At 30.5% G+C, this 24,521-nt stretch overlaps 3 protein-coding genes across 3 annotated transcripts; 1 reads left to right on the forward strand and 2 right to left on the reverse strand.

Moving 5' to 3' along the window:
* Positions 1 to 698: 698 nt before the first annotated feature.
* Positions 699 to 1,475, forward strand: LOC120276220 (acyl transferase 10-like; the record flags this gene model as incomplete). The annotated part of the gene is made up of 2 exons (XM_039282942.1): positions 699 to 1,040; positions 1,104 to 1,475. Coding segments are annotated over 2 exons (714 nt in total), but the record flags the coding sequence as incomplete, so codon positions are not given.
* Positions 1,476 to 1,945: 470 nt separating this feature from the next.
* On the reverse strand, positions 1,946 to 4,315 carry LOC120276419 (probable aldo-keto reductase 2). The gene is made up of 5 exons (XM_039283154.1): positions 4,055 to 4,315; positions 3,772 to 3,972; positions 3,213 to 3,385; positions 3,017 to 3,119; positions 1,946 to 2,394 (listed from the first exon to the last, which is right to left on the reverse strand). Exons 1-5 carry the CDS (start codon positions 4,265 to 4,267, stop codon positions 2,056 to 2,058), a joined length of 1,029 nt encoding a protein of 342 aa, XP_039139088.1. The 5' UTR covers positions 4,268 to 4,315; the 3' UTR covers positions 1,946 to 2,055.
* A 12,566-nt stretch (positions 4,316 to 16,881) lies between these two features.
* LOC120275889 (protein PELOTA 1) lies at positions 16,882 to 24,299 on the reverse strand. The gene is made up of 16 exons (XM_039282614.1): positions 24,104 to 24,299; positions 23,930 to 24,012; positions 22,961 to 23,036; positions 22,644 to 22,718; positions 22,503 to 22,559; positions 21,651 to 21,696; positions 21,296 to 21,371; positions 20,945 to 21,020; positions 20,826 to 20,858; positions 20,651 to 20,719; positions 19,195 to 19,301; positions 18,815 to 18,887; positions 18,659 to 18,697; positions 18,183 to 18,277; positions 17,445 to 17,551; positions 16,882 to 17,201 (listed from the first exon to the last, which is right to left on the reverse strand). Exons 1-16 carry the CDS (start codon positions 24,152 to 24,154, stop codon positions 17,128 to 17,130), a joined length of 1,137 nt encoding a protein of 378 aa, XP_039138548.1. The 5' UTR covers positions 24,155 to 24,299; the 3' UTR covers positions 16,882 to 17,127.
* Positions 24,300 to 24,521: the final 222 nt, after the last annotated feature.

Consider the following 24,521-nt stretch of genomic DNA (forward strand, 5'->3'; position numbering starts at 1 on the left):
TTTTGATTATTTTGATGATCCTTGTGCTATTTCTACACATTATTTGATACCTCATTTTCTTCCCGAGGTTGAAGACCCTACCAATGTGTTTTTCGATGTACATGTTCATATTATTGATGTAAAACATATCGTTAAAAGAGAGAAATTCTATTGCTATAGCTTTGATGTGGAATTGTTTCTTTATTATATAAAAAAATATATTTTTAAATTTTTTTTTGAGATTTTATGATTGTTTAATTTTATTCTTACGTAGTTTTCCCTTATATTTGCTTGTCAATTTTTGTTTGTCTTGAAAACATGTATACATTTTCTAGTTCATAGCTTTTAATATTGTTACTTGTCATACTTTTACGTAAATTTCAATTGGTTATAAATTTAATGTATAAATTAGTTGTATGTGATGTTTTCAGTTTGCAATTGATTTTCCTAAATTGACACGATTATTATTTCAACAAAACAATTTCTACAACTTAAGTTTTACTTTTTGTGCTCAGATATATTTCTTTTGTCATCCGAGAAATATATTGGTTAAAAAACTTATAGAATGAAAATTCTATTCTTCTTATTTTATATTTATATTTTGCATAAACTCTTCCTTTTTTTTTCTCTTTTAAAATAATAATAAATAATAGTCTCCTAACTATTACTTACATAAACATTGTTGTGAACAAATACAATTAAACAGGTGACAAATTTCATTTGATGGAGTAGGAACAAGGCAGTTCTTGAAAGCTATTGGAGAAATAGCAAGAGGATACAACCAATCATCCATCCCTCCAATTTGGTGCAGGGCTGAAATGCCCATAAAGCAACAAGATTCAAATCCAAACAACTCACCAATACCACCACCATCATCTTCTTCAGCTCTAATGACCCTACAAAGAAAATTCATAGACATCCCTCCACACCAAATCACCAAAATGATGAACAAACTCATCAATCAAAAGTGCTCCACATTTGATGTCCTTGTTGCAAAGCTTTGGAGAAGTAAACTCAGAGCCATCAAAACTAACCCTGATGTTCCTGCCCAACTTGCCTTTGTTGTCAATGCAAGGAAATACTTGTCCTTAGAAGGGTATTATGGTAATTGCATATACATGTAGGAGATTGAAACTTCATGTGGGAAGGTTGTTAATGGTAGTTTTTCTGAGGTTGTGGAGTTGATACAAGATGCAAAGAGAGGCCTTGCAAGTGAGTTCAATGCTTGGGTTAGTGGTGGATGTAAAGCTAAAGACATGAAATTGAGTTATGTGAAGATAATTGTTAATGATTGGACTAGTATAAGATTTGAAGATGTGGATTATGGATGGGGGACAGCAATGAGCATGATACTTGTTGAAGATGTGCCTCTTCTTCCAACTTGTTTGTTCACGAAGACGCCGAAGTTGCTGAATGGTGTTCGATCAGTTACAAGTTGTGTCAAAGAAGAATACATGGAGGAGTTCATCAACCAATTGAACAATTTCGATGATTAAATATCGATGAGGCGATTGAGTGTTCTTGTTAGTTTTGATGTGCATGCATGTCCTTTGTTGTGTTTTGTTGTTTGCATGAATTATTTTCTTTTAAGTTCTTGTGCTGAAATAAATTTGTCTGTTTGAGCTATATATCTGCTCAATGATCAGCTTTAATATTGCATTCAAGATACATACATTGATCATATATAAATATATATGTACAACTATAATCAAAGAAATATCTGAAATATTAACCAAAGCATCAAAGTTAATGGGGGACATATAACAATTGAGCAACAACTGTTGTATATATGTTGGAAATAAGTAATCTTTTCTATGTACTCTATCGCAAACAACCTTAATTATTCAAATATGGATGATGATTAATTCATGTTTGACTTTGCATTCTTTCTTGTGCTTGTATCTGAATAAATGGCATCATTGCTGGTTCATGTTTAGAAGCAAATAGATAACTTTGATTCAAAAAATACGGGAATTAATAATTAAGTTTGATTAATTGAAGAAACAGTAGTACAACAATGGTTTGTTTTATTGAATTCAAGATACATGGAGACACATAGAAAGTAGATGAGAGAGATCATTCAGATTTCCACGAAGACAATGGTGGAGTTTCGGAGTCTCTCCATGTCCCTAATGCTTGTCCATATCTTTCACCCCCGACAGCATCAGTGGAAGCAAATGATTCAAGTTCAGACATTTCTTCAGGTGTGAGCTTGACAGAGAGTGCGCCGATGTTCTGGTTTAGGTTCTCAATTTTAGTGGTGCCGGGAATGGGGCACACGTCGTTCCCCTGGTGGTGAACCCAGGCCAATGCGAGTTGTGATGGAGTGCAACCCTTCTTAGTTGCCATCTCGTTGACACGCTCGAAGATGATCCCATTTTTGGTCAGGTTTTCAGGTTGAAATCTTGGTAACATCTGCAGATGTCTTAACATAATTCAGTAACTCTGGTAGGCAACAATTGCAAACAAAAACATGACATGGCAAACAAGCAATTATATGTAGCGATTAATGGTCCCAATAAAATCAATTAGACCACAAGTGGTACATCATCAGTGAGAATAAAGACATAATTTGGAGATCTTATTAGAAAGATGGTTCTTATTCATTTTTCATTTCGTCAAAATCATAACAGAATATCATTGATGATATTAGACATGTTTTCAGACTAAAAAGTCAATTTTAAGCCCACTGAAAATGCTGCTACTGGAACTCAAATAAATCTCGCTGCAGTCAGTCATAAAGTTCTGAAATATATTCACATTTGCAACTTCAAGGTTTTCATTTCAAAAGAGTATAAATAGCTCAGCAATATTGTGAAACATAATTAGTTTGAAAACCTGAACCTCATTATTTTCCATTGGTAGATGAATCATTTTTAGGCAAACACAAACATACCAGTATCGAGCAGTTCAATAACTGACAAGTAACAAATGGTTATGCATGCCTACTCTTTAACATTATGTGTTCATTATAGCTCAAGAAAATAATAGCTGAAATAATATACCAGAAAGAATTTCTCATCTCAGCGATACATACCCTGCGAAAGTCTCGCTCATTCAAACCATCGACAATCTTTGGACCTGAAGAAAAGAAACCCCTCCCCAAAGGGCTGTATGCAACAATTCCAATACCAAGTTCTCTGAATGTTTTGATCAAGATAAACACAATCAACATCAGAACAGACTTGACAGTAATACACTTTCACAAGATCAACTAACAGATAGATCATTACCGACAAGTAGGAATAATCTCTTCTTCAGCATCCCTAGTCCACAGAGACCATTCCAGCTGAACAGCAGTAATTGGGTGAACTGCATGGGCTCTCCGAATTGTTGAGGCACAAACCTCAGACAAACCAATGTACTTTATCTTCCCTTCCTCATAAAGTTTCTTAAGCTCTCCCATCTGGCATGCATTATAAAATTATGAAGTCAAAGGCTTTCCAACAACTGAAGAACATGATTCAATCATGCAAATCCTGTGGAGAAGATCTTTCAGGCAAGCAGAGACAGTAAGCATTGAGGAAAAAAGAAACTTCACGTTTGTTCAAGCATAGTGATTTCAATAAGAACATCATCAATCACTGACCAAAGTTCAACCAGAAATTAAACATCAGAACAAAAAAAAACAAAGAAAAACAAATTACAGGACAAGGATTATATGAAGAGAAAAAGGCATTTTTCCAGGATTCAGAAACTAGTTCATGCCTATAATCAGTCAGTTCATATAAAAACAAACACAAATACTAAAATTCAAACAAGAGATAGAATCAAAGAGAAGTAGAAACGCACAGTTACTTCAATGGGGACCCGGGTATCAACACGATGCTGATAATAGAGATCAATGCAATCAACCTCAAGCCTCTTCAAGCTAGCCTCGCACGCAGCCCTCACATAAGCAGGATCTCCACGAATCTCTCGCTTCCCATCAGCAAAGCTAATCCCAAATTTAGTGGCGAGTTCCACCTTATCCCTCACACCCTCACTCAGAGCCTAAAACAAACACCTTGTGAGCACCAACCACGCACCAAATCCAATCCACCACCAAAAGAGAAGAAAGAGAAGAGGAATAGACCTTGGAAAGGAGGATCTCGTTGGTGAAGGGGCCATAGATGTCGGAGGAGTCGAGGAAGGTGATGCCGGAGGAGATGGCGTGGCGGATGAGAGGGATCATGTCTTCGTCGGCCTTGGGAGGGCCATAGAAGGAGGACATGCCCATGCAGCCGAGGCCTTGGGCGGAGACCTCGAGGCCTTGGGATCCAAGCTTGATGCGCCTCACCGAAGCCATGATCGAACTCTTCTTCTCCTCCGCTGCTGCTTCAAATACCTGCCATGGCGGAAGTATATAGACCTCATCGTGTTACTGTGATTATTATTATTATTATTATTATTATTATTATTAAAAACTATGCAATCACACTCACCAAGTATTCTTTTCAGTTTTTTATTTTTTTATCTTTTATTTTTTAAAGACAAAAAATATTTATTATTTTTTAAATTATTTTAATATTTTATTTAATTTTTTTAAAACTTTTTAAAATTAAATATAAGAGAAAAATGTGAAGATATAAATTAAGGGTAATTTTTAAAAAAATAACTAATTTTTTAAAAAATATTATGAAATAATTACATTTACGTGAGATTAGGTTAATCACTACGATAAATAAATAAAAAAAAGACAAAGGAGTACATATCTATACATACTAGATGTATAATCTACTCTCGAATAATTTTAATTTTTTTTAATGACATTTAAGTTTTTATTTATATTATTTATAATATTAATAATTGAAAAATTATTAATTATACTTAATTATTTATGCAATAAATATTCATAAAATCTTTGAAATTCAAGATATAAAATAGTTTCTATGGTAGGAGTTGTTTAATTATATAATTTTATATATGATATTGCCTCAAAATTTCTCTTAAAATTTTAAAAACTCTGATGCGGGGAAAATGGCTAGTTATAAAAATACTAGTTGTTTATGAAACCTAGATTTGAGAGGCATTTACACAATGATGGTTAGATTTGATCTAACGGTCATTGTGCATGCTCTTTTGTTCTCATGAGAACCACACCAACAACAACCATTATCTAATGGATGTTATAAGAATATTTTTAGATTTGAAATCAAAAGACCACATAGATAATGAATTGTTATATAAACTTATATTTAATATGAATTATTACATTAAATAAAAGATTCTTTGAAATTTCCACTTTCATAATAATTTTATAATCAAATTATATTTTTAAAGCATGATGTTATTATTTTAACATAGAATACAATTATAATTACTACAAACTAAATATACAACCTAGAGATATATATGAATTATGGAATGTTAAAACCCCTATATTTTAGAAATTAAAGAAATTTTTTAAAAGAACAGTATAATGTTAGTAATTTTCTGTTTTATTTTTTTAATAAATTGGTCACAAGTGCTTTTTAATTTTTATTTAAAAAGTTAGAGACACGTAGTGAAGATAATATTTTAGTATATTTATATTTTCATTTTGTGTGGGTTTTAAAATTTGATTTCAGGTTCTCCCCAAAATAAACACCTTATACAAAACATCCCGTACTAATAGGCCAAGACTTAGTGTTGTTGTGCTTCTACCATTGTTTAATATTGTTTTCAATGTTGTTTTTACCATCTTTTTTGTTACATATAAAATGTGAAGTGAGAGTATGTATGTAATACATTGTTTTACGGGGTTGCATATGTAAATTTCCAAAAAAAAAAACGAAAGGGAAATGAAGGGCACCAAACGCAATCACTTGCGTCATGTTTTTGTAGGGAAATTAAATAATTTTTTTTTATTTTTTTATTTTTTTATTTTTATAAGGGAACAAAGTGGAACGGTTGGTGGTACCTGATAATGCTTCTACCAAACACTGAAATATATATAATTTTAATGGTGAATTTTCAAGTAGAAAAAAAAAGCAAAACAAATAAAAAGTTCTATTACAAATGTAATCATATTTGGGTCCATAAAACTTTACTAGCAAAAAAACCCCATTCTCCTCTTTTAACTCTCAGTGACTTTTTAACATTTTTCATTGTAAAACATAATTATTAAAACTTTAATTTTTTTTTGTTTTTAATTATTTTATTAATTAATAAAAATAAAAATTTATCTAGCAGTCTTGTAAGTTTATAATTTTCCTTGATCTCCATGGTAGTTTTTTTTTATATATTTTTAGTATCTCATTTTTTAAATTTTTTTAAAAAAGTTTTAAAAAATGAGATATTATTTATTATTATTTTTAATTAAAAAACTATGCAATCACACCCCCCATGAAAAGTACATATTATAAGAGTGCTAGCTGTCAACCTACAACCTAGATTTGAAATCTAGAGACATTTATACTAGTTAGATTCGATACTTGCTCTGTTCTTTTTTATTTGTCATGGTTAACTGAATCTCAAGAATTTAGTTATTTTATAAAATTTTATAAAAAATAGCTTTTTTTTCAAAATTACCCATAATTTATGTTTTTATATTTTTCTCTCATATTTAATCCCAGGAAAAAAATTGAATAAAATATTAAGGGTAATTTTGAAAAAAAAATAACAAATGGTTCTCGATGTTAGAAAATAACATATAAAAAAGAACATACATTTGTGACCGATAAAAAAAAACAGAGAAAGTATAACATAACAGTCATTATACAAGCTCCTTTACTCTCGCGAATACTTGATATTTAAATTTGAGTGTCTACACTTTTATATTTTAAAAATAAAAAATTCTAGCTTTATAGGGAAGAAAGGAGTCACATCAATAATGGTTGCTATAGCCTATAGGAATGCATCTAGATTTTAAATTAAAGTATGCCTATAGATAACGAATTGTTATATAAACCTATATTTAATATGAATTATTATGTTAAATAATAGGTTTTTTTAAAATTTCTACTTTTATAATAACTTTATAAATAAATCATAATTTTAAAACATGATGTTAACATTTTAACATAAAATGCAATACAATTACTAAAAACTAAATATGTGACCTAAAGATATATATGAATTAGGGTTGTTAAAAAAAAACCGGTTAAATCGTAAACCGGATCGGACCGATTTTTTTTTTGAACCGCCTGTCCGGTTCCAACCGGTTTTATCATTAACCGGTCTGGTCCGGTTTCAGTTTTCGGAACCACGGTCCAAACCGGACCGGACCGGTTTGCCTTGTTTAGTTCTTTTTACCTTAAACTCTCTCTCTCTCTCTCTCTATATATATATATATATGTAAATTTTCTATTGCTGATGAAGCTGATTGTTTGTTTTAAACTCTATATATTAGATGGCCACTCTATTAATTTAATTTTAATTCATAAAAACCGAGACCGAACCGGACTGGACCAAACCGGTCCAAAACGGTCCAAACCGGAACCGGACCGGTCTGTGTTTCTCGGTTATTTGGTCCGGTCCGATTTTAGACCGTGCACAGCCCTAATATGAATTATGAAATGTTAAACCCTAAATTATAGAAATTAAAGAAATTTTTTTAACTTTTTTTTACAGGGAAGTTAGAGACACACAGATATAAAATTAATATTTTAGCACAATTATGCTCTCACTTTGTGTGAATTTTAGAGTTCGATTTTGATTTTCTCACTGAAATAAACACTCTACACAAAACAAGCAATGTTAATACACCCTGCTTCTACCTTTTTTAATACAGTTTTCAATGTTATTTTATTTTAGTTTATTTATTTATTTTTTTATATAATGTGAAGTGAGAGTATGTATGTAATACATTGTTTGAAGGGGTTGCATATGTAAATTTCCATATAACGAAAGGGAAATGAAAGGCACCAACTTGCGTCATGTTTTTCTACGAAATTTAAATAAAAAATTTTAAAGGGAAACAAAGTGGAGCGGTTGGTACCTGGTGGTGCTTCTACCAATAAAATGGAAGGCATTTGAAAAATATATAATTTTAATGGTGAATTTTCAGGGAAAAAAAACAAAATAAACAAAAATTTCTATTACAAATGTAATCATGTTTGGGACCATAAAATTTTACTAGCGAAAAAACCCCCTTCACCTCTTTTTAACTCGAGTGACTTTTTAATATTTTTCATTGTAAAACATAATTATTAAAACATAAATTTCTTTTTGTTATTAATTATTTTATTAATTAATAAAAATAAAATTTTATCTAGCAGTCTTGTAAGTCAACAATTGTCCTGATCTTCATGGTAATTTATATATATAGTCTCTCATTTTTTTTAATTTTTTAATTCTTATTAATAAAATTTTATAATACCAAATATATCTTTAATTCATAAAAACAAAAAACTAGAACTTATCTCCTCATTTCCAATCATATACTCCCTCCATTCCTAAATACATGTTATTTAAAAATGTTGCACAAATATTAAAGATAGCATTAAATTATTTAAATTTTAACATAAAAAATAATTAAATTACTAAACTATCCCTCTCTTGAAACCATGTATTTTTTTTTGGACTATAAATATTACTCTTTTCATTTATATAATTTAGGAAATTGAAAATAGGTAAAATTGAAAAAAAAAAAGAATAAATATTGCCTTGATACTGTAAAACGACAACTATTTTGGACTAAAATTTTTTTCTTAAAACAATACGTATTTAAGAACAGAGGGAGTATATACCCACGAGCATAATATAGATGAGAAAAATTTTGCCAAATCTTTGTTTTTGTTACCAATTCCAAATTTTGGAAACAAAACAAGAAAAACACATTTGTCAAGCTATTTTTGTTTCCAAAATTTTTGAAAATAACGTCCATGTTTTCAAAAAACCAAGTGGAAGCACAATTTTTATATTTTCAACTATTTTGAAAACGGTTTCCAAAACATCAACCTAACTCATTAAACACATTAATTATTATTTTTTTCAGCATTAATGGTTTAGACAAATGTGCACCCTCTTTTCTTCTTCATAATTTTTTTTTATTTTTTTAATCTCAAAATTTATTTTCTCCCTTTTTTTGGAGATAGTTAGGAAATTTGAGATAAAGATGGTAAGAGATTTGAGATTTTCTTGTGAAACTTCCTTTATTTTTTTTTTGTTTAAATTTTTTCTAATTATCACAAAAGATCTATATATCATGTGTTCTTTTTTTGGTCATTAATACAATTTTATAAAAATTTAGCATCTCAATATTTTTATATTTTTTTATAAAAATATATAAAAAAAACTTTGTTTACTAATATAAGTTAATTTTGTGTACAAATATAAAAAATTATAATAATTATAAAAATATAAATTAAGAAAATAATACAAAATTTTACAATACCTGTTTTTGTGTGTGTGTGTGTGTGTGCTTTTCGAAACATACAATTTCAGTATCCAAAACATGTTTTTGTTTTAAAAATTGACAATGAAACAAAAAAACAAAAAAACAAAAACATAAAAAGAAAACAAAAAAACAAAAAAACAAAAAAACAAAAACAATGCTAAACAACCCCTTAGTAATCACATATGAATTTATATTTAAAAATAAATAATTTAAAAAATAGTGACTTTTTAGAATACCAAAAAGTTGAGAGATTTTATATAAAATTAGAAAAATTAAGGGCCCGTTTAGTGGACATGATAGGATATGAACGAATATGATATAAGGACTGGATATGAGTAGGAAAAGATATGGACATGATAAACTATATCCTATTATTTGTTTGATGCGCACCGGATAAACCATTAGATAGCATTTTGTTATCCTATTTTATGTTTGAAGTAGACCAGATAATGACGTATATATGATATGAATGATATGTAAATAGACAAAATTACCCTTTATAATATAGTTATATGACCTTTTTTAAAATAGACTTTTTTTTGGATTTTTCCTTAATGATTTATTTACAGGCATCTTTTAAATTTAAAAAAATATATAACCTATAAATAATGTCCACAAATATATAGATTGCAATATCACCAACTTGGAAATATTGTAGTTCATACCAATTTTTTTCGAGAAAATCATACACAAAGTCATCAACATGGCATAAAACTAGAGTAACAAACTCATTAATGGAAAATAAATAGATCACATCAAAATCAATTTGAAAAAAATCATTGGATTAGAGAAACTAAAAATAAGATATAATTAAAAAAGAGATTTATATGAAAAATAATCTGCTCAAGCAAGAGATCGATGGAGAAACACTTTTAACTACTCTAAATGCGTAAAGTCCTACTTAAATAGTGAAATTAGTGTCATATTTAGTTGTTGACAACTTTATTGTCCCAAGCATCATATTTAAAAGATTAAAAGAAGATATACAATGTTACCAAATAATAGGCCAAAAAGTAAATTTATTTTTTATCATATCTCTCCGTTTCTATCCTGACTCCCCATAAGATTCATTATCATGTAGTCGGTATGATAAAGTGTGCCAATAGGATAAGACTATCATATCCTTTTGACACACCAAACAAAGGATAGTAGTAGGATATGATAGTCTATCATATCCTATCGTTCTTATTATATTCACCAAACGTGGCCCTAAAAATAGTAGTGAGTCGGATAACCAAACCCGCTAGACCTAACCAGTAGGTATGGTTCACCCAAATCCAACCCAAATTTAACCAATCTGGGGTGTTCATGTGAGTGAATTTGAAAGCCAAAAGGATTTGAAAATCTTTGAATTTGAAAAATCCTTTGTTTGTTTCAAATGATTTGAATTTCTTTTATATTTTCAAATCCAAAAGTCATGGGATGATGGAATTTGGCCAAAATAGCAGAATTCCAAGATCTCATCCAGTGAATCACTTACATTAGGGATTCACGTGTAAATATATATTAATTATATTAATTACTTATAATATTTAAAATTTGAATTCATATTAATTATATTAATTACTCATAATATTAATTACATTATAATTATATTTTTTTTATAAAATATAATATAATTATAGTGTAATTAATATTAGTAATATATTATATAATTGATATATTGTATTATATTAATTATTTTAATAAATAATTAATATATTATATTTTATTATAATAAATTAAGTATATATTAATTACTCATAATATTTGAAATTTAAATTCATATTTACATAAAATTAAATGTATATTTTATAATATATATTAATTATTATATCGACATACGTTTTCCAAATCCAAATTTACAAACCTCTCCAACAAAATACAGAATTCTGTGTTCCGGTATTACTAATACATCTAACCAAACACTGAATTTGACTTTCTTAAATTTTTAAATATAAAGATTTATAAATACAAATATACTATATTTTCAACTGCATTCAACAAAACACCTTAGACTTTTGAATTGGTCAAGCTAAAATCCACTAATTCACAATGAGTCAACGAATGAACCAGTTCTTTTAGAAAAAATTAAAACTAATTTAAAAACCCCCCAAGATCATGGGTTGAAAAAAATTTAACCTGTAATTAGATCCTGTTACAGTACAAATCAGTAAAGTTTTTGCCTAACCTGCGGGGTCATTTACCTGAGGGCTTTTTATAGTATCGAACTTGGATAGGGTTGGGCTGCCCACTTCTAATTAGAAAAATCCCCTGTTACTTTTCTCATCAAAATCTAATTATATTATGTACTTATTATGCTAAATGTCCACTTCCTCAGAATAAGAACCACAACCACTACTACTTTACTTTCATTCAAATCCATTGACATGACGTAGCTAAATTCGGATAATCAAATTCAATTAAACTTATTATATTTAAAAATTATTGTTTTGTTTTGTCATTTTACTTTGAAATCATTAAATTAAATGTTTCTAGGTAGATTGTCATGTCAGAAAGTATTTTGTTAAATCATCATTTTTTGCTTTCTTGTTATAATATTGGTGGAAGAGATGAAAATTTTATAAAAAAATTTTAAAATTATTATTTTAATATGCATGATTGAGTTTGTAATAATTGCATTAAAAAATAAAAATAAAAATACAAAATGTAGGGCACTTCAAATTTTTCAAATGATGGCTTTAACAAATTCAAAAAGCATGGCACTTTAAATTATAGATTTTACCGAGTTCTTACTTTTTCACTGAAAATTTTAATATTTCTCACAACTTACTCTTCTTCTTCTTCTTCTTCTTCTTCATCAGTTGATCTCAATTCAAATAATAATAAAATCTAAAAAAATAATAAATTCAAATGTTTGTTCCTGATAATATATTAAAAACTTTTATGTTGGGAAAAATTATTTTACTTTTAACTGCTGGAATGTAGCCAAAATTTCGTGAATTTTAATATATAATTAAATTTATCCAATATATATAGTTATAACTTTTAATTAGTTATTTGTAGTCATATGTTGTGAAGAGTACGGAGTTAATAATAAGTATTTTTTTTACTGTTGGTATAATAATTCAACAAGATACATTTCAAAAATAAACTGTATAATAAAATAAGTAATAAAAATTTATGAAATTAATACTTAAAAAAAAGTAATTTTTCGCCCTGATTATCAATTTTCTTCTTATCATTACATTACACATATTCATTAATAACAACCATCTAATGATCATACAAAAAAATTCACACAATTTGATAAACATTTAACAAAATATTAATTTATTAATTAATTAAAAATGTACAAATATAAACCAAATATACTTTTCTTAAGAAGATCCGACAAAAGCATTATTGATATCTCTGATTAAAGATGTAAAAATATAATATGAAAAACGCATTTGAAGAATTATATCAATAACTAGAGAAAAACAACCCAAGCCAACTATCTATATATATATTTATACATTTGTGCGGTATTTGTGCCCATCCAAAAAAAAAAATAAATAAAACAAAACAAAACACAAAACACAAAAAACAACAACAACAAATTACCCCGAATAACACTCAATCATCATTATTTTTTTATTTTTTATTTTTTGAATAAAGTGGATAAAACCACGACTTTTATTAAAAAAAGAGAGGTAACGAGAACACCAAGTACTGGAAGAAAAAAATTAAAAGTACTGGGACATAAGAAAAAATAAAAGACTGTTTTCCTCACCAGGGATGAGGAAAACAAATTAGAACTGAAAGAAAAAACAGAAAAGACAAGGAGAGAAAAGATAACAAGCCGGGCCGGCGAAGTCAACCATCAGGAGACACAGGCCTATCCAGCAACAACGAGAGTGGATTACTCCTGACCAGAGGTGTGCACCGAATCACCAACGGGATCGGTTGATCTAGAGCTCCACTCGATCATCATTATCCTAGATTTAACATGATATATAATTCCTTTGGTGTTTGTAAATTTTAATCCATCCAAGATCTTATTTTTGGTCATCCTTCCTTATTATTATTGTTTAATTATCAAACAACTATTTTTTTTAGCAGTGAAAATGCTTTATCATTCTTGCAGTTTTAAGTTATCCTTCCTTCTTAATATGTTCATTTCTTGCGCTTAATTTATGAGATATATTTAATGTAGTTTGCAATGTTAGTAAGGCATAAAAAAAAAAAAGAAATAGAGAATGAGTATATCCAAATTCAAGAAAAATGATTGTGGATTCAGAAAGGGATTAGGAGGAAAACCTTCGCGGTGTGGTGGAAGCTAGGTTCATGAATCTATGCATGAAAATGATCTAAATTCCACATCATAAACAATAATCAAGCCATGGAGAAGTTGGATCGAAGAGAACAAAGGAGTGTTGCGAATGAGGAAACGCAGAACTAGTGTGACAATTCGTCGAACATTTGGTGTGCAATATCACAATACCTAGCAATCATATAATAAATGGGCAATGTAAGGATAACATACAACCAATCTTACAAGAATAAAGTACAAAGACACCAATTTAACGTGGTTACCAAGCTCTAAGAACTAGCCTTACCTCAAAAACAAGAGTCTTACTTTGCTTTAATGAGATCAAGTAAGAACAAAAACTCTCCTCTACACCTTCACTCTTTCCACTCTCCAAATACAAGAGAACTCACTCTCAATCTATCTCTCATTGCACAACACCCAACAAAATTAATCCTATATAAACAATAAAGCTAGACCGTTTGATTAAAAGAGACCAAGATTTGGCTTCATCCCAAGGATATCAAGCCAATATTTAACAAGGAGATCCAGATTGAGAAATGGAGTAGGATTAAAGCCAAAGAAGTAAAGCTAATCACTTAATCATTCATTTTATTTATTAAAAATTCAAAAAAAAAAAAATCAAAGAAGGACATAATTTTATTATGCTCCCAAAAACTTAGAAATAACCAATAGACATGTGACATTTGTTATAGTTATAAGTATACTTTGAATAATTTGTGTTTCTATGAGCTAGGATGTGTTTCTTGTAAATTCATATATATATATATATATATATAATTTTAATTTTGTTAACAAAATATAAAAAACCATCTCACTTCTGAGTTGGAAAAATAAAATATTAATTTTTTAATCATAAAAATAAAAATGATAAAACTCATAAAAATAGTAAAACTCAAATTTATATAAACATTAAAATAAATTACTTTATAAAAAAACAAAAATTTAAATACTTTCTCAACTCTAGAAAAAAATTTATATAAATAACATTTTAAAAACTGACAAAGGTGAATAGCAAGAAGCCCAAAACAACTAAAGATGTTGTGACAATAATTAAATGCATTATTGACTTTCTCCATTCCTTTGCTACTATTGTCAGAGGTGTCCTCTTTCATAAAAATCAACTAATTACCCTTGGTAGTCCCCAATCTAAATAGAGCAACAATTAATGGATGATCTCTGAGGACAGTCATTTATTAAAAACTCTATCTTTCTAATTTAATTATCTTCTATTGATAGGACATTCAGTTTTGGGCGTTTAACATGTACTTAATTAAGTCATTCCTGTTTTTTATTTTCCCCTCTACACAGCAATGCTTATGCAATATTTGTGCTGTCCATTTTGTCCATTTAATTTTTTTTTAAATGGTTTATTAATTGAATTTTTAAGCAAAATTACTTCTAAAAGAAAATCAAACAAAACCAACTTTTCTTATTTAAAAAATAAAAATTCACACATTCTTATTATTATATACACATGAAACGAAAGAAGCAGAGAAACATTGATCATACAACACCAACAAGGACCTTGAGAATTCTCAATTCATCACTTACATCAATCAAGTCTGAATTGGAGCTCAAAGAGATTGGTGGCTCAACTCCAATGAACAAGTGAAGTGCTTTGAGTTCATCTTTATAAGATTCTTGTAAATCAGCTTTATAACCCAGAATTGTTCTAATCCCATTAATCTCTTCCCATATTTTCCCTTGATCACTAGTACTGGACATTGATAATCCCTGAACCAAAAAGATTACAAACCATTTTCAGAAAAAGGCCTCAGAAAAGTTTGACAGAAATTAGTTATATATATATAATCATCACTTAGATATTCAGCCATAAAGTATTTTTCTTTATTAAATTTGTATAATTAAACTATGTATTTATAGTTTAAACAATAAGATGTGTCATCTCCAATGTCTACGTATATATATATATATATATATATATATATATATATATAGAAGCTCCATGCATGGATCTCATGGGCCTAGAGATAGACATGATTTCAAATTTGTGTCATATTAATTTTTTGGAGCATTTGAAAATCAACAGTTATATATATATTTTTTTTAACTGATAAAAATATCAATAATTAAGTAATAGAAGATAGAAAGGGTAAAGGCAATGGTCATGGATGCTTAATTAATTACCCTCTCAATAGCTAAGTTGAGGCCTTAAAAAAATAAAAAGAAAAAGAAAACAAAAGCACCTGATCACTCACTGAAGTCTCAACTTCATCCAAACCAGCTCTATCTTCTTCATCATCATCATCATCATCATCATCTTGTTTAGGCTGTATAAGTACTGGAAGTGGAAGGAGACTGCTCATGAGCTTCTCAGTTGCAGCTACGCTGACGGCGAGAATTACAAAGGGGACGGAGACGGTGAGGCTGAGGACTGACAGGATGCAGATAGGTGGAAGAGCCAGAGGTGTGGCTGTGATGGCAGCTGTAGTCATGGCCAACTTCCTCCCAAGAGATATCACCTTTGGTTTAATTACGTGCCGCCACCCACCGGAGTTGTCCTCCTCCTCCTCTTCCTCACCGTCGTCGTTGTAGTATTCCGGCGACGGTGAGTCCATGAATGTTTCAATCAGTATGTGGAGAGGTACATGGAATGAATGAGAGAGAGAGATGAGTAGATGAAAGAAGAAAGCGGTGCATGCATCATCATGCATGCATGCATGTTTTTCTTTGCTACGTGGCTGTTTGTGGCAGCTGACATTTTGCATGTGAGATAAAGATATAAACAAAGGGACCGAGTATCAAAATTGTTTTTGGTCAAATTAATTCGTCTCTGATAAATCAGTTTTTGGAAGGAAAAAAACACCAAAATTGTATAATTTTACAAGACACTAATTTTTATTCAACGAGATTAATATATATATATATATATGTATATATATATAACATCATCAAGTACTATCATCTAAGTACATCTAAGTACTTTAAATATATTTGACTGATTAGATCATGATTCAATGGCGCTCAGTATTGTTTCTTTATTATTATTTTACACTATTTTAAATTGTTTTACACTGTTTGTTTATTAATATGCATGAATTATCATAACCGTCAAATATAATATAGCATCCATAGATGATATACGCTATATATATATATATATATATTTATATATATATAAGGAATAATATTATTGGAAAGAAAACAACATAAAGAATTAAAGACAGACGCATAGGCAAGCATCATGAAGATTATTGCAGGGAAGAGGTTTTCCTTACGTATACAAAAAGCCAAATTATATAATATATATATATATATCATTAACATTACCACAAATAATTGGAATAATTATATATAATTCCTTGAGAAACAAAATACACATAGCTAAAAGCAGTTACTTTGTTTCAAATACAATTCTGAAAGCAACACTGATTGGTTTGGAATAAGAAACTCATGGAAACATGAGCTTACAAAAGATGTCCAAGCCCCTGTCTTTGATGTGTTCATGCCCAAAATTAGTTTAAAAACATTGCTTATTTGCCATCCACATCTTGCCACAAATAACTGTTTCACCGGCCTCGCTAAATACGACATTGATAGTTTGATATTATTCTACAAAGCCAATCTTTAATCACATCTCTATATCTTCCAAGTCCGGTAAAGGAAACCGAAGAATGGCTGCAATTCCGGTCATACTCGCCAATTCTGTTGAACAAGAGCAAATTTAGTATTAAGTGAGAAGACAAACTGAGTTTCTAGGATTTGGAAGGAGAAACATGTTTCAGTAAAAATGGATCAACCGGTCTCCACAGTTATAATTATCTCAACTAGATCATCTCTAAGCAGGATTATTTCTGACTCATGAGATCAGTATTTGTGAAAGTATGAAATAACTTCAGAACCAGTAAATAAACTAAACCGAAAAGGAGGATCGGAAGACAAACTCACGCTCCCCAGAAACATGCATTGAAGAAAATATATGTGTGGTGCCTCCTGATTCTTTGACTGACTCAACCAGTTTGACATACTTCTGCCGTGTTTGGACATCAGCATTTCTGAGACAAATAAAATGATTATGAATTATTCAGTTGTTTATGAGGCAGAACAAAGAAAAGTCAAATCTTGACACTAATAGAATTCGACATGAAATTATAATGAATGCGCATGAATAGATGCTGATTTTGAGGGTGGATGAGCAAACGCACATATTCAATGTATATGTTAGAATTTCCGGGGAAGACAACCATCTTTAGATGCTAAAAAGGTCATGATGCGAATCATTTGCAGTCGCAATGAGCAGCAGTCAAACTGAATTAAGATTGGAAAGGATACCTACACATATGTTTAATGTAGATTGATTATATGTTCTTCATGATATCTAAATGTCCTGAAGACCATCTTCTTTAAGATCAAGCAAACAATACTCAAAATTTCTTATTTGGCCAACAAGGTATGACATTTGGGGGTTAAAATTAGATTTTCTTCTTTCCCTCTTGGTGATCATTCTTCTAAGTTTGCTAAAAGATCATTTCAAAGTTAGGTATACATTTTTTCCCTTTCATTAACAGCCGTTTACATAATACATAATATGTTGTTTTGTGTGAAAATTCAAATAATAAATTAGTTTCTGAAGCAGATTTAACTCACTAACAAGAAGTAAACCACAAGAGGAAGACCTATGCTTACTTGAAAAGACTATCTGTGATGAGAAGAGTTTGTATAGCCATCCTCTCATGAGCAACTTCGACATGTTTAGGCCCATAGCAAGCACGATCCGGATCCTGCATAGACCACTTCAACTCCAGCATCATGCAGATAAAAGCAATATGTAAACAGAATTAAAGAGGAAAATAAAAGGCAAGCAGTATCAGTACAACAAGTGTTTAGATCGCAAATTTGATAGTGGATTTACGGTAAATAATTAGATGCAAAACTTTACATAATTGATTGGCCCTAAGGTTTCATCTTTATTACTTCTTTATGGTTGACTATGTTGACTGGTTAACACCTAAAAAATCATTGGAGCATCAACATAGATATTCACAAAAGATGCAAAAGAAGAAGGGAGGTTGACTGAATTAATCAGGCAGTCAAGTTCCAATCTGCACCAATTAAGCATTTGAGAGTAAAAGCAGGAAAAAGCTCTGAGTGTTGACACTAACATCTGAAAGCATCGTGAAGAAATCTTTCAAAGCCCGAACCTGCAGGAGCAATAGAAAAGAAACCATTCATGATGATTAAAACATGAAGAGACAAACCAATTTGATATTTATATGCCGAACTAACTGACAAAACTCAAATGAGGAAAAAGCAAGCACCTCTTGTGCAGCCTTTGTATCTTTTATCAGGACCATGACACTAGGCGCTTCCAATACATCCTTTAAACTGTGCCTGAGTTCCATAGAAAAAAAGAGGTAAATACAGAAAAAACCAAAAATAATTCAATACTATGCAAGTAAAATGTATTATAGCAAAATAATAAGTTCATATGCAACCTTGGGATAAGATGAAACCATGCTAACACACTACAAAGGTAAAAACATTATTATTTTACAGTTCCTAAGATGTAAGCCCTAAAAATGGAAATTAGTGGAATAATTATTTAAGTTGCTAAAAAGTTTTGTGCTTGATAACCTCATATCCTAGAAAATATATATTCAAACCAATTAGTTAATTTAAAAAAAAAAAAACCCCTCACTTGTAACCTGATGTCGCATGTGCAAGAATTAGGCGAGATTTATTCTCAATGATTGATCGTAACTGCCTCCGTTCAGCCTCTAATAGCAAATAATCGCGGAATTGATCCTACAAAACAATAAATTGGAAGAATATTTAAACTTTAATATTAGTAAACTAACACATAATAACGTTTGTAGATGATATATGTGTATATATCTTTACAAATAAAAAAAGACATTAGAAAATCAACATCTAAAGATATTGACGTAAGAAATTACTAAAAAGTAATTAATTCACCTAGGCAATTATAACCATGGTTCCTTTCAGCTTATGGTTACCGAAGCATCACGATTATACTATAACAATATATCTTAAGGGCCCGCCTTATAAGGAAAAATCTTAGATGTGAGTTCATTCAATGCAAAGGGAAGTCAAGTTTTCCACTTTAACCATTTTTGAAATGTCGACAAAAATATGAATAATATTCCAAACTCGTGTTAGGTTGTTGATAGTCCTGGTTGTGAAACAGGATTATCAGCAAAGAAACATCTTGCTAGTTTAATCCTACATAAGCATTGCTGAATTAGGTAAAATTTTATGAAGAATCATGATAAGTGTTGTCAGTATGAGCATTATAAAATACATACATATTGGATAGTTGATAACCCTGCTTGTGAAACAGAATTATCTACTACATAGAGCAATGCATAAAGTTTAATCCAATGTAAGTATAATTTACTCAAGTGAAATTTCTATCAGTAAGCATGAGGGGAAGTTGGGGGCCACACGCACTTTCATATCTATATTCACAGGATAAAACAGATACTTCATCCATTACCTGATACTAAATTTTGGGGCCACCAGATGAAGCCCATAAAAGTTTAATTGTAGCCAAGACATCTTAGTGCACAACTGATTAAATATTTCTATATCTGGATTATTTTCAACGAGTGACTAGCCCAAACATCATTAGCATCAGACACACAATCTTAATGAAGCACATAAAATTTTTGGTAGATACGAGCCAAAAGGGAAGTGTTGCTCTGCTTGAGTTAACAGAAAAATTGAGCTATCCCTGCCAGTGCCTTCTTACTAAATTGCTAAGCCAAATGAATGCAAGGGAAAAATTCTATTTAATCTTACTAATCAAAATCCAGAAAAGCCGCTTTCAATAGGCTTCCAAATTTGTGCAGTCATGGAGACTAGGAGGATCACCCTCTAACAAGGGGATATTAAGCAAGCTCCAAATAAAAGATAAGAATATTTCTACTAAGGTCATTTAAAGGAACATGAACAACAGACCAGAATTAATAATCTAAACACATAAATAACAATCCACAATCTGAGGTCGAATCAAATTTCCAGATTAAATAAGGAAGGCTTCAATACAAAAATAGTTAATACAGGCATGGCTGCTTCCAAACAAACAAGTACTGAGAAAACGCAAAGTAACAAGAGTATGAGTTGCACTAGACCTTTGTGAAACCTGGGCTTGCAAGCACAACACACTGAACAATCTTAAAATCAATGTACTTCAGCAATGCCTAAATAGTACAAAGTCTTGTCAGGCCTTCTGAAAAGCAAATTCATAACCACATCTTTTGTGTGTTTTAACTTACAAGCAGTAAATGAAAGAGCAGCTAAACTAACCTGTAAGATATTCTCAAAAAACTTTTTCAGAGCCTGCAGGAAACAATTTAATTTTGTTAATCATGAAAATAATGATAAAAGAAGTCCACATAGAATAAAACTTAAGGAGTTTCACTTACTGACTCATAACCAGCAATTGCAGGACCATGCTTGCGAGGTATTGAAGTTTCAATGCGACAACGAGTTATTGTCATGCTGAAAAATGTTAGGGGTAATTTTGGTTGTAATGAGCTACAATATATCACATTCAGGTGAATGAGAAGGCAATACATGGATAAGGTATATTTCCGTTACACTATGGCACTCAAAATTTTCATTGTTGATAATTTTGATGGTTTCTGAACTAAGTAAAATCTAGAGCATTCATCATGAACCAGACCAGCGTCAAAAATGAATTCTATATATTGATTGCTCAAAATAGTTTGCCCACAACAACCACGTAGGCTTGTCTTGATAGAGATTTCACATACCTTCTACCAATCAAAAAAATGTGTGCCAGACCTTCTTGCATCAAGATAACAGCTAGATCTGCGGTTGCAGAAGGATCTGAAAACACCATCTTTATATGGTGAGTATATGTTCTCATATTTCACTCACATCTACAAATTAAAGGGAGAATTTAATGTGACCATATAAGAGGTCGAACAAGACCATCAAGACTTAATTTCAGGAGTCAAAAATTCACTAGGAAGTGAGACTGGTCAACAATTCCAGCATTACCAAGGTACTTCAATCTTTAATTGAAAGAAATCACAAATAGGTTGAATTAGTGTGAACAATGGCATTAAAGAAAACTGAAACACATTTCTATCTTAAATGACATACCGCATGCTTGTTGCAGAACCTCAAGTGCCAAAGAATCCCAAACAACCTATAGTGATTAAGAAATAGCCTTAGGAAGAGTACGTATTTATTTTCCTGAATCTTAACCAAATTGAGAAGTGCAATTGAACTTAACAATACATAAGACAACAAAGTAAAAGGTAACATGATATGTATGAATACAAACAACTAATGAAAATGACATGACATGATTGATGGAAATGTTGATATCAGAAAGGACAAGGAGAAAGGTGCCGGAAATGGTGAATTCCCAAATCATAAACAGCAAATCTGTTAATATAATAAGAATGTATAGTAGAACATAAATGAATAAATCTGGAAACAAATAGAGAAGTTTCTTACCAATGCATGCTAAAATTTCCTGAGTTTTTACTGCACCTGACAGTATTTAGCACTGATGTGAAATTTTCAATAATATGTTTATTTGCAAAGCATGTCACAGTCAGCACCAAGGGGTCTGAATTTTGAAACATACCATTTCTCACAATAGTTGCAATTTCTATCAGAACTCAAGCTATACTACCATAGTTGATGTGCCTAACATAAAATTTGACATCTTTTGGCTCAAATTATCCAACATAAATCAATCAGAAGACCACTTTCAAACATGAAAAATTCTGGATGGCTATGGATGGCAAATTCAAGTGCATAACGTACATGATGCATTGCTTCCATATCATTGAATCATCAACATATTTCCATAAGAATTAGAGATTTTGCAATAATATGTAATAAGTAATAACAAACAAAATCCATCTGAAGAATCTAATTGAGAAAGTAAAAAAAGAAATGTCATGTCGAAAGTTAATTTGGAATTCATAGAGAAGTAAGTACCTTCCTCAAAATAAAAGGTCTGTGTGGCTCAATTTCTATTGTATGAAATTGCCCAATCTGCAGTCAATGCATTAATTCAGAATCACCACCCTCATTTCTCTCAACAACAAGAACAGGATTCTATAAAATTGAATAACTGACCTTAACATGGTCATTCTCAATGATGTTTCTTCCGCGGATGCGCAAAAGCATACCCTCCTTGTCATAATCTACATCCTACAAAATGTCACCAAACTTGTCAACATTACAATCAAAATAAATTACCACCAAACTTACATATTGAAAGCCATAATATATAAAATCAATGAGAATTTTATAATAACTGTTTAGAAAATTAACCCAAACTGTAAAAATATTGATCAAGTTTAGCTCATGGGGTTAGAAACTTTAAAGTGAATTATATATAGAAAAAACAAACAAATAACAATGTAGTGGGCTGATTAACATATTCAAAATACCTCAACTTTAATTTCTAACTTTAATTTCACACGTTCTGAGTCCCTGCCTCCTGAAGCTGTCTCTCTCAGAACCTTCCTGTAAGGGCATAGTAAAGAGAAAATAACTACAATAAGATAGATGCAGAAAACAAAATATCCGTAAGTAACTGATTGAACTTTGACATTCATACTCCATAGGCACCATGAATAGAAAACCCAATTTAAAATTAAACCTTGATTATAATTCGTGAATGGACAAACATACTGCCTTGATTGCAAAAGGGAGATTTTGCATCCACCACTACCTTTCTGCCACCTTCTCTCATTCCCTTATTGAACTTACATGCTAATTGCTTAGGCAGAAAGAAAACTCTAACCCCTATTTTTACTCATAGGTAAGTGCAATCTTGTTCAACTGGCCACCTCCCTGTCCCTCCCTCTATTTTAACTCTTCAATCTTTCAATATCTCTCAGATATTTATTTTTTCATTTTCTCTAGCTAAATACTTTATTCTTTTTCCATATCAATCTCTCTGACATATAGATAACAAATCACATCATGAAGGAGTTGGAGCTAAAATTACATAACTTTCCAGTAAGATTTGTTTTGGTTTTGGAGCAAAGTACCTTGCCATCACCATTTTTGCACTTGTGAAAACAATTTGATGAGCAAAATATGCACCTTAGAAACAAAATTAAACACGCATAGAGAACTCTATCATACATGTTCAAGATAACTTTTTTTTTCCTAATTTAAAATCGATTACTCACATAGATACAATCAGCTTAAATATGCCTTTCTGAATTGAAGAAAATAAAGATTAAAAACAAAAAAGAAATTAAACTAAAAACTAACAAAACTCAGCCTTTTTTTCTAGAGTTTAATCCCAAGCTTATTAAAAATTACAAGAAGATAAATCGCACCTAAAAATGACAACCCAAAAATAATAATTCTTGGATGAAAAATCAGAAAGAAACCAAAAGATTTACCTCACAGTGGCAGCCTGAACAGCATCTCCAACCGAAATAAGATTGTAGGCGTGCCACATATCATCGTCCTCCTCCGGAATAATCTACAGAAAACATAGAATTCAGTAAATCCAAAGCCAAAGAAAATAAAAAAAGGATTGAAAATCAATGCGGCAAGAGCAACGCCAATTGTGCCTTCACAAATCCAGGTCCATCTGGGATCAGATCCTTCCGAACAAGCCTCATGGAGGAGGTGAAGAAGTAGAAGGTCAGAAAACGCTACTGCGCCCTTGCTCTTCTTCGGTGAGAGCGAGCCAAACCGACGAGGTTTTCCGGCGGGGAGGTGAGGAAGGAGAAGAGAATTGGGTGGCCTTGGAAATCGTATGAAAATAAATAATTAATATTAATAATAATAGAATTAAATTAAATTAGTAAATCATTTTAAAAAATAAAAGCTCAAATTCATATTTATTTGGTAAAATGAATTATAAGTTGAAACTATAAAAAGAATTTATCAAATTTTTTTCCGGCATGTACTTCCGGCCTAAAAGATATAATTTTTGTTTAACATTATGTGTTTTCGTAGAACCACAATTTTCACATAATATATACA

The sequence above is a fragment of the Dioscorea cayenensis genome, chromosome 14 (assembly GCF_009730915.1).
Source record: "Dioscorea cayenensis subsp. rotundata cultivar TDr96_F1 chromosome 14, TDr96_F1_v2_PseudoChromosome.rev07_lg8_w22 25.fasta, whole genome shotgun sequence".
NCBI classification, from domain to species: domain Eukaryota; kingdom Viridiplantae; phylum Streptophyta; class Magnoliopsida; order Dioscoreales; family Dioscoreaceae; genus Dioscorea; species Dioscorea cayenensis.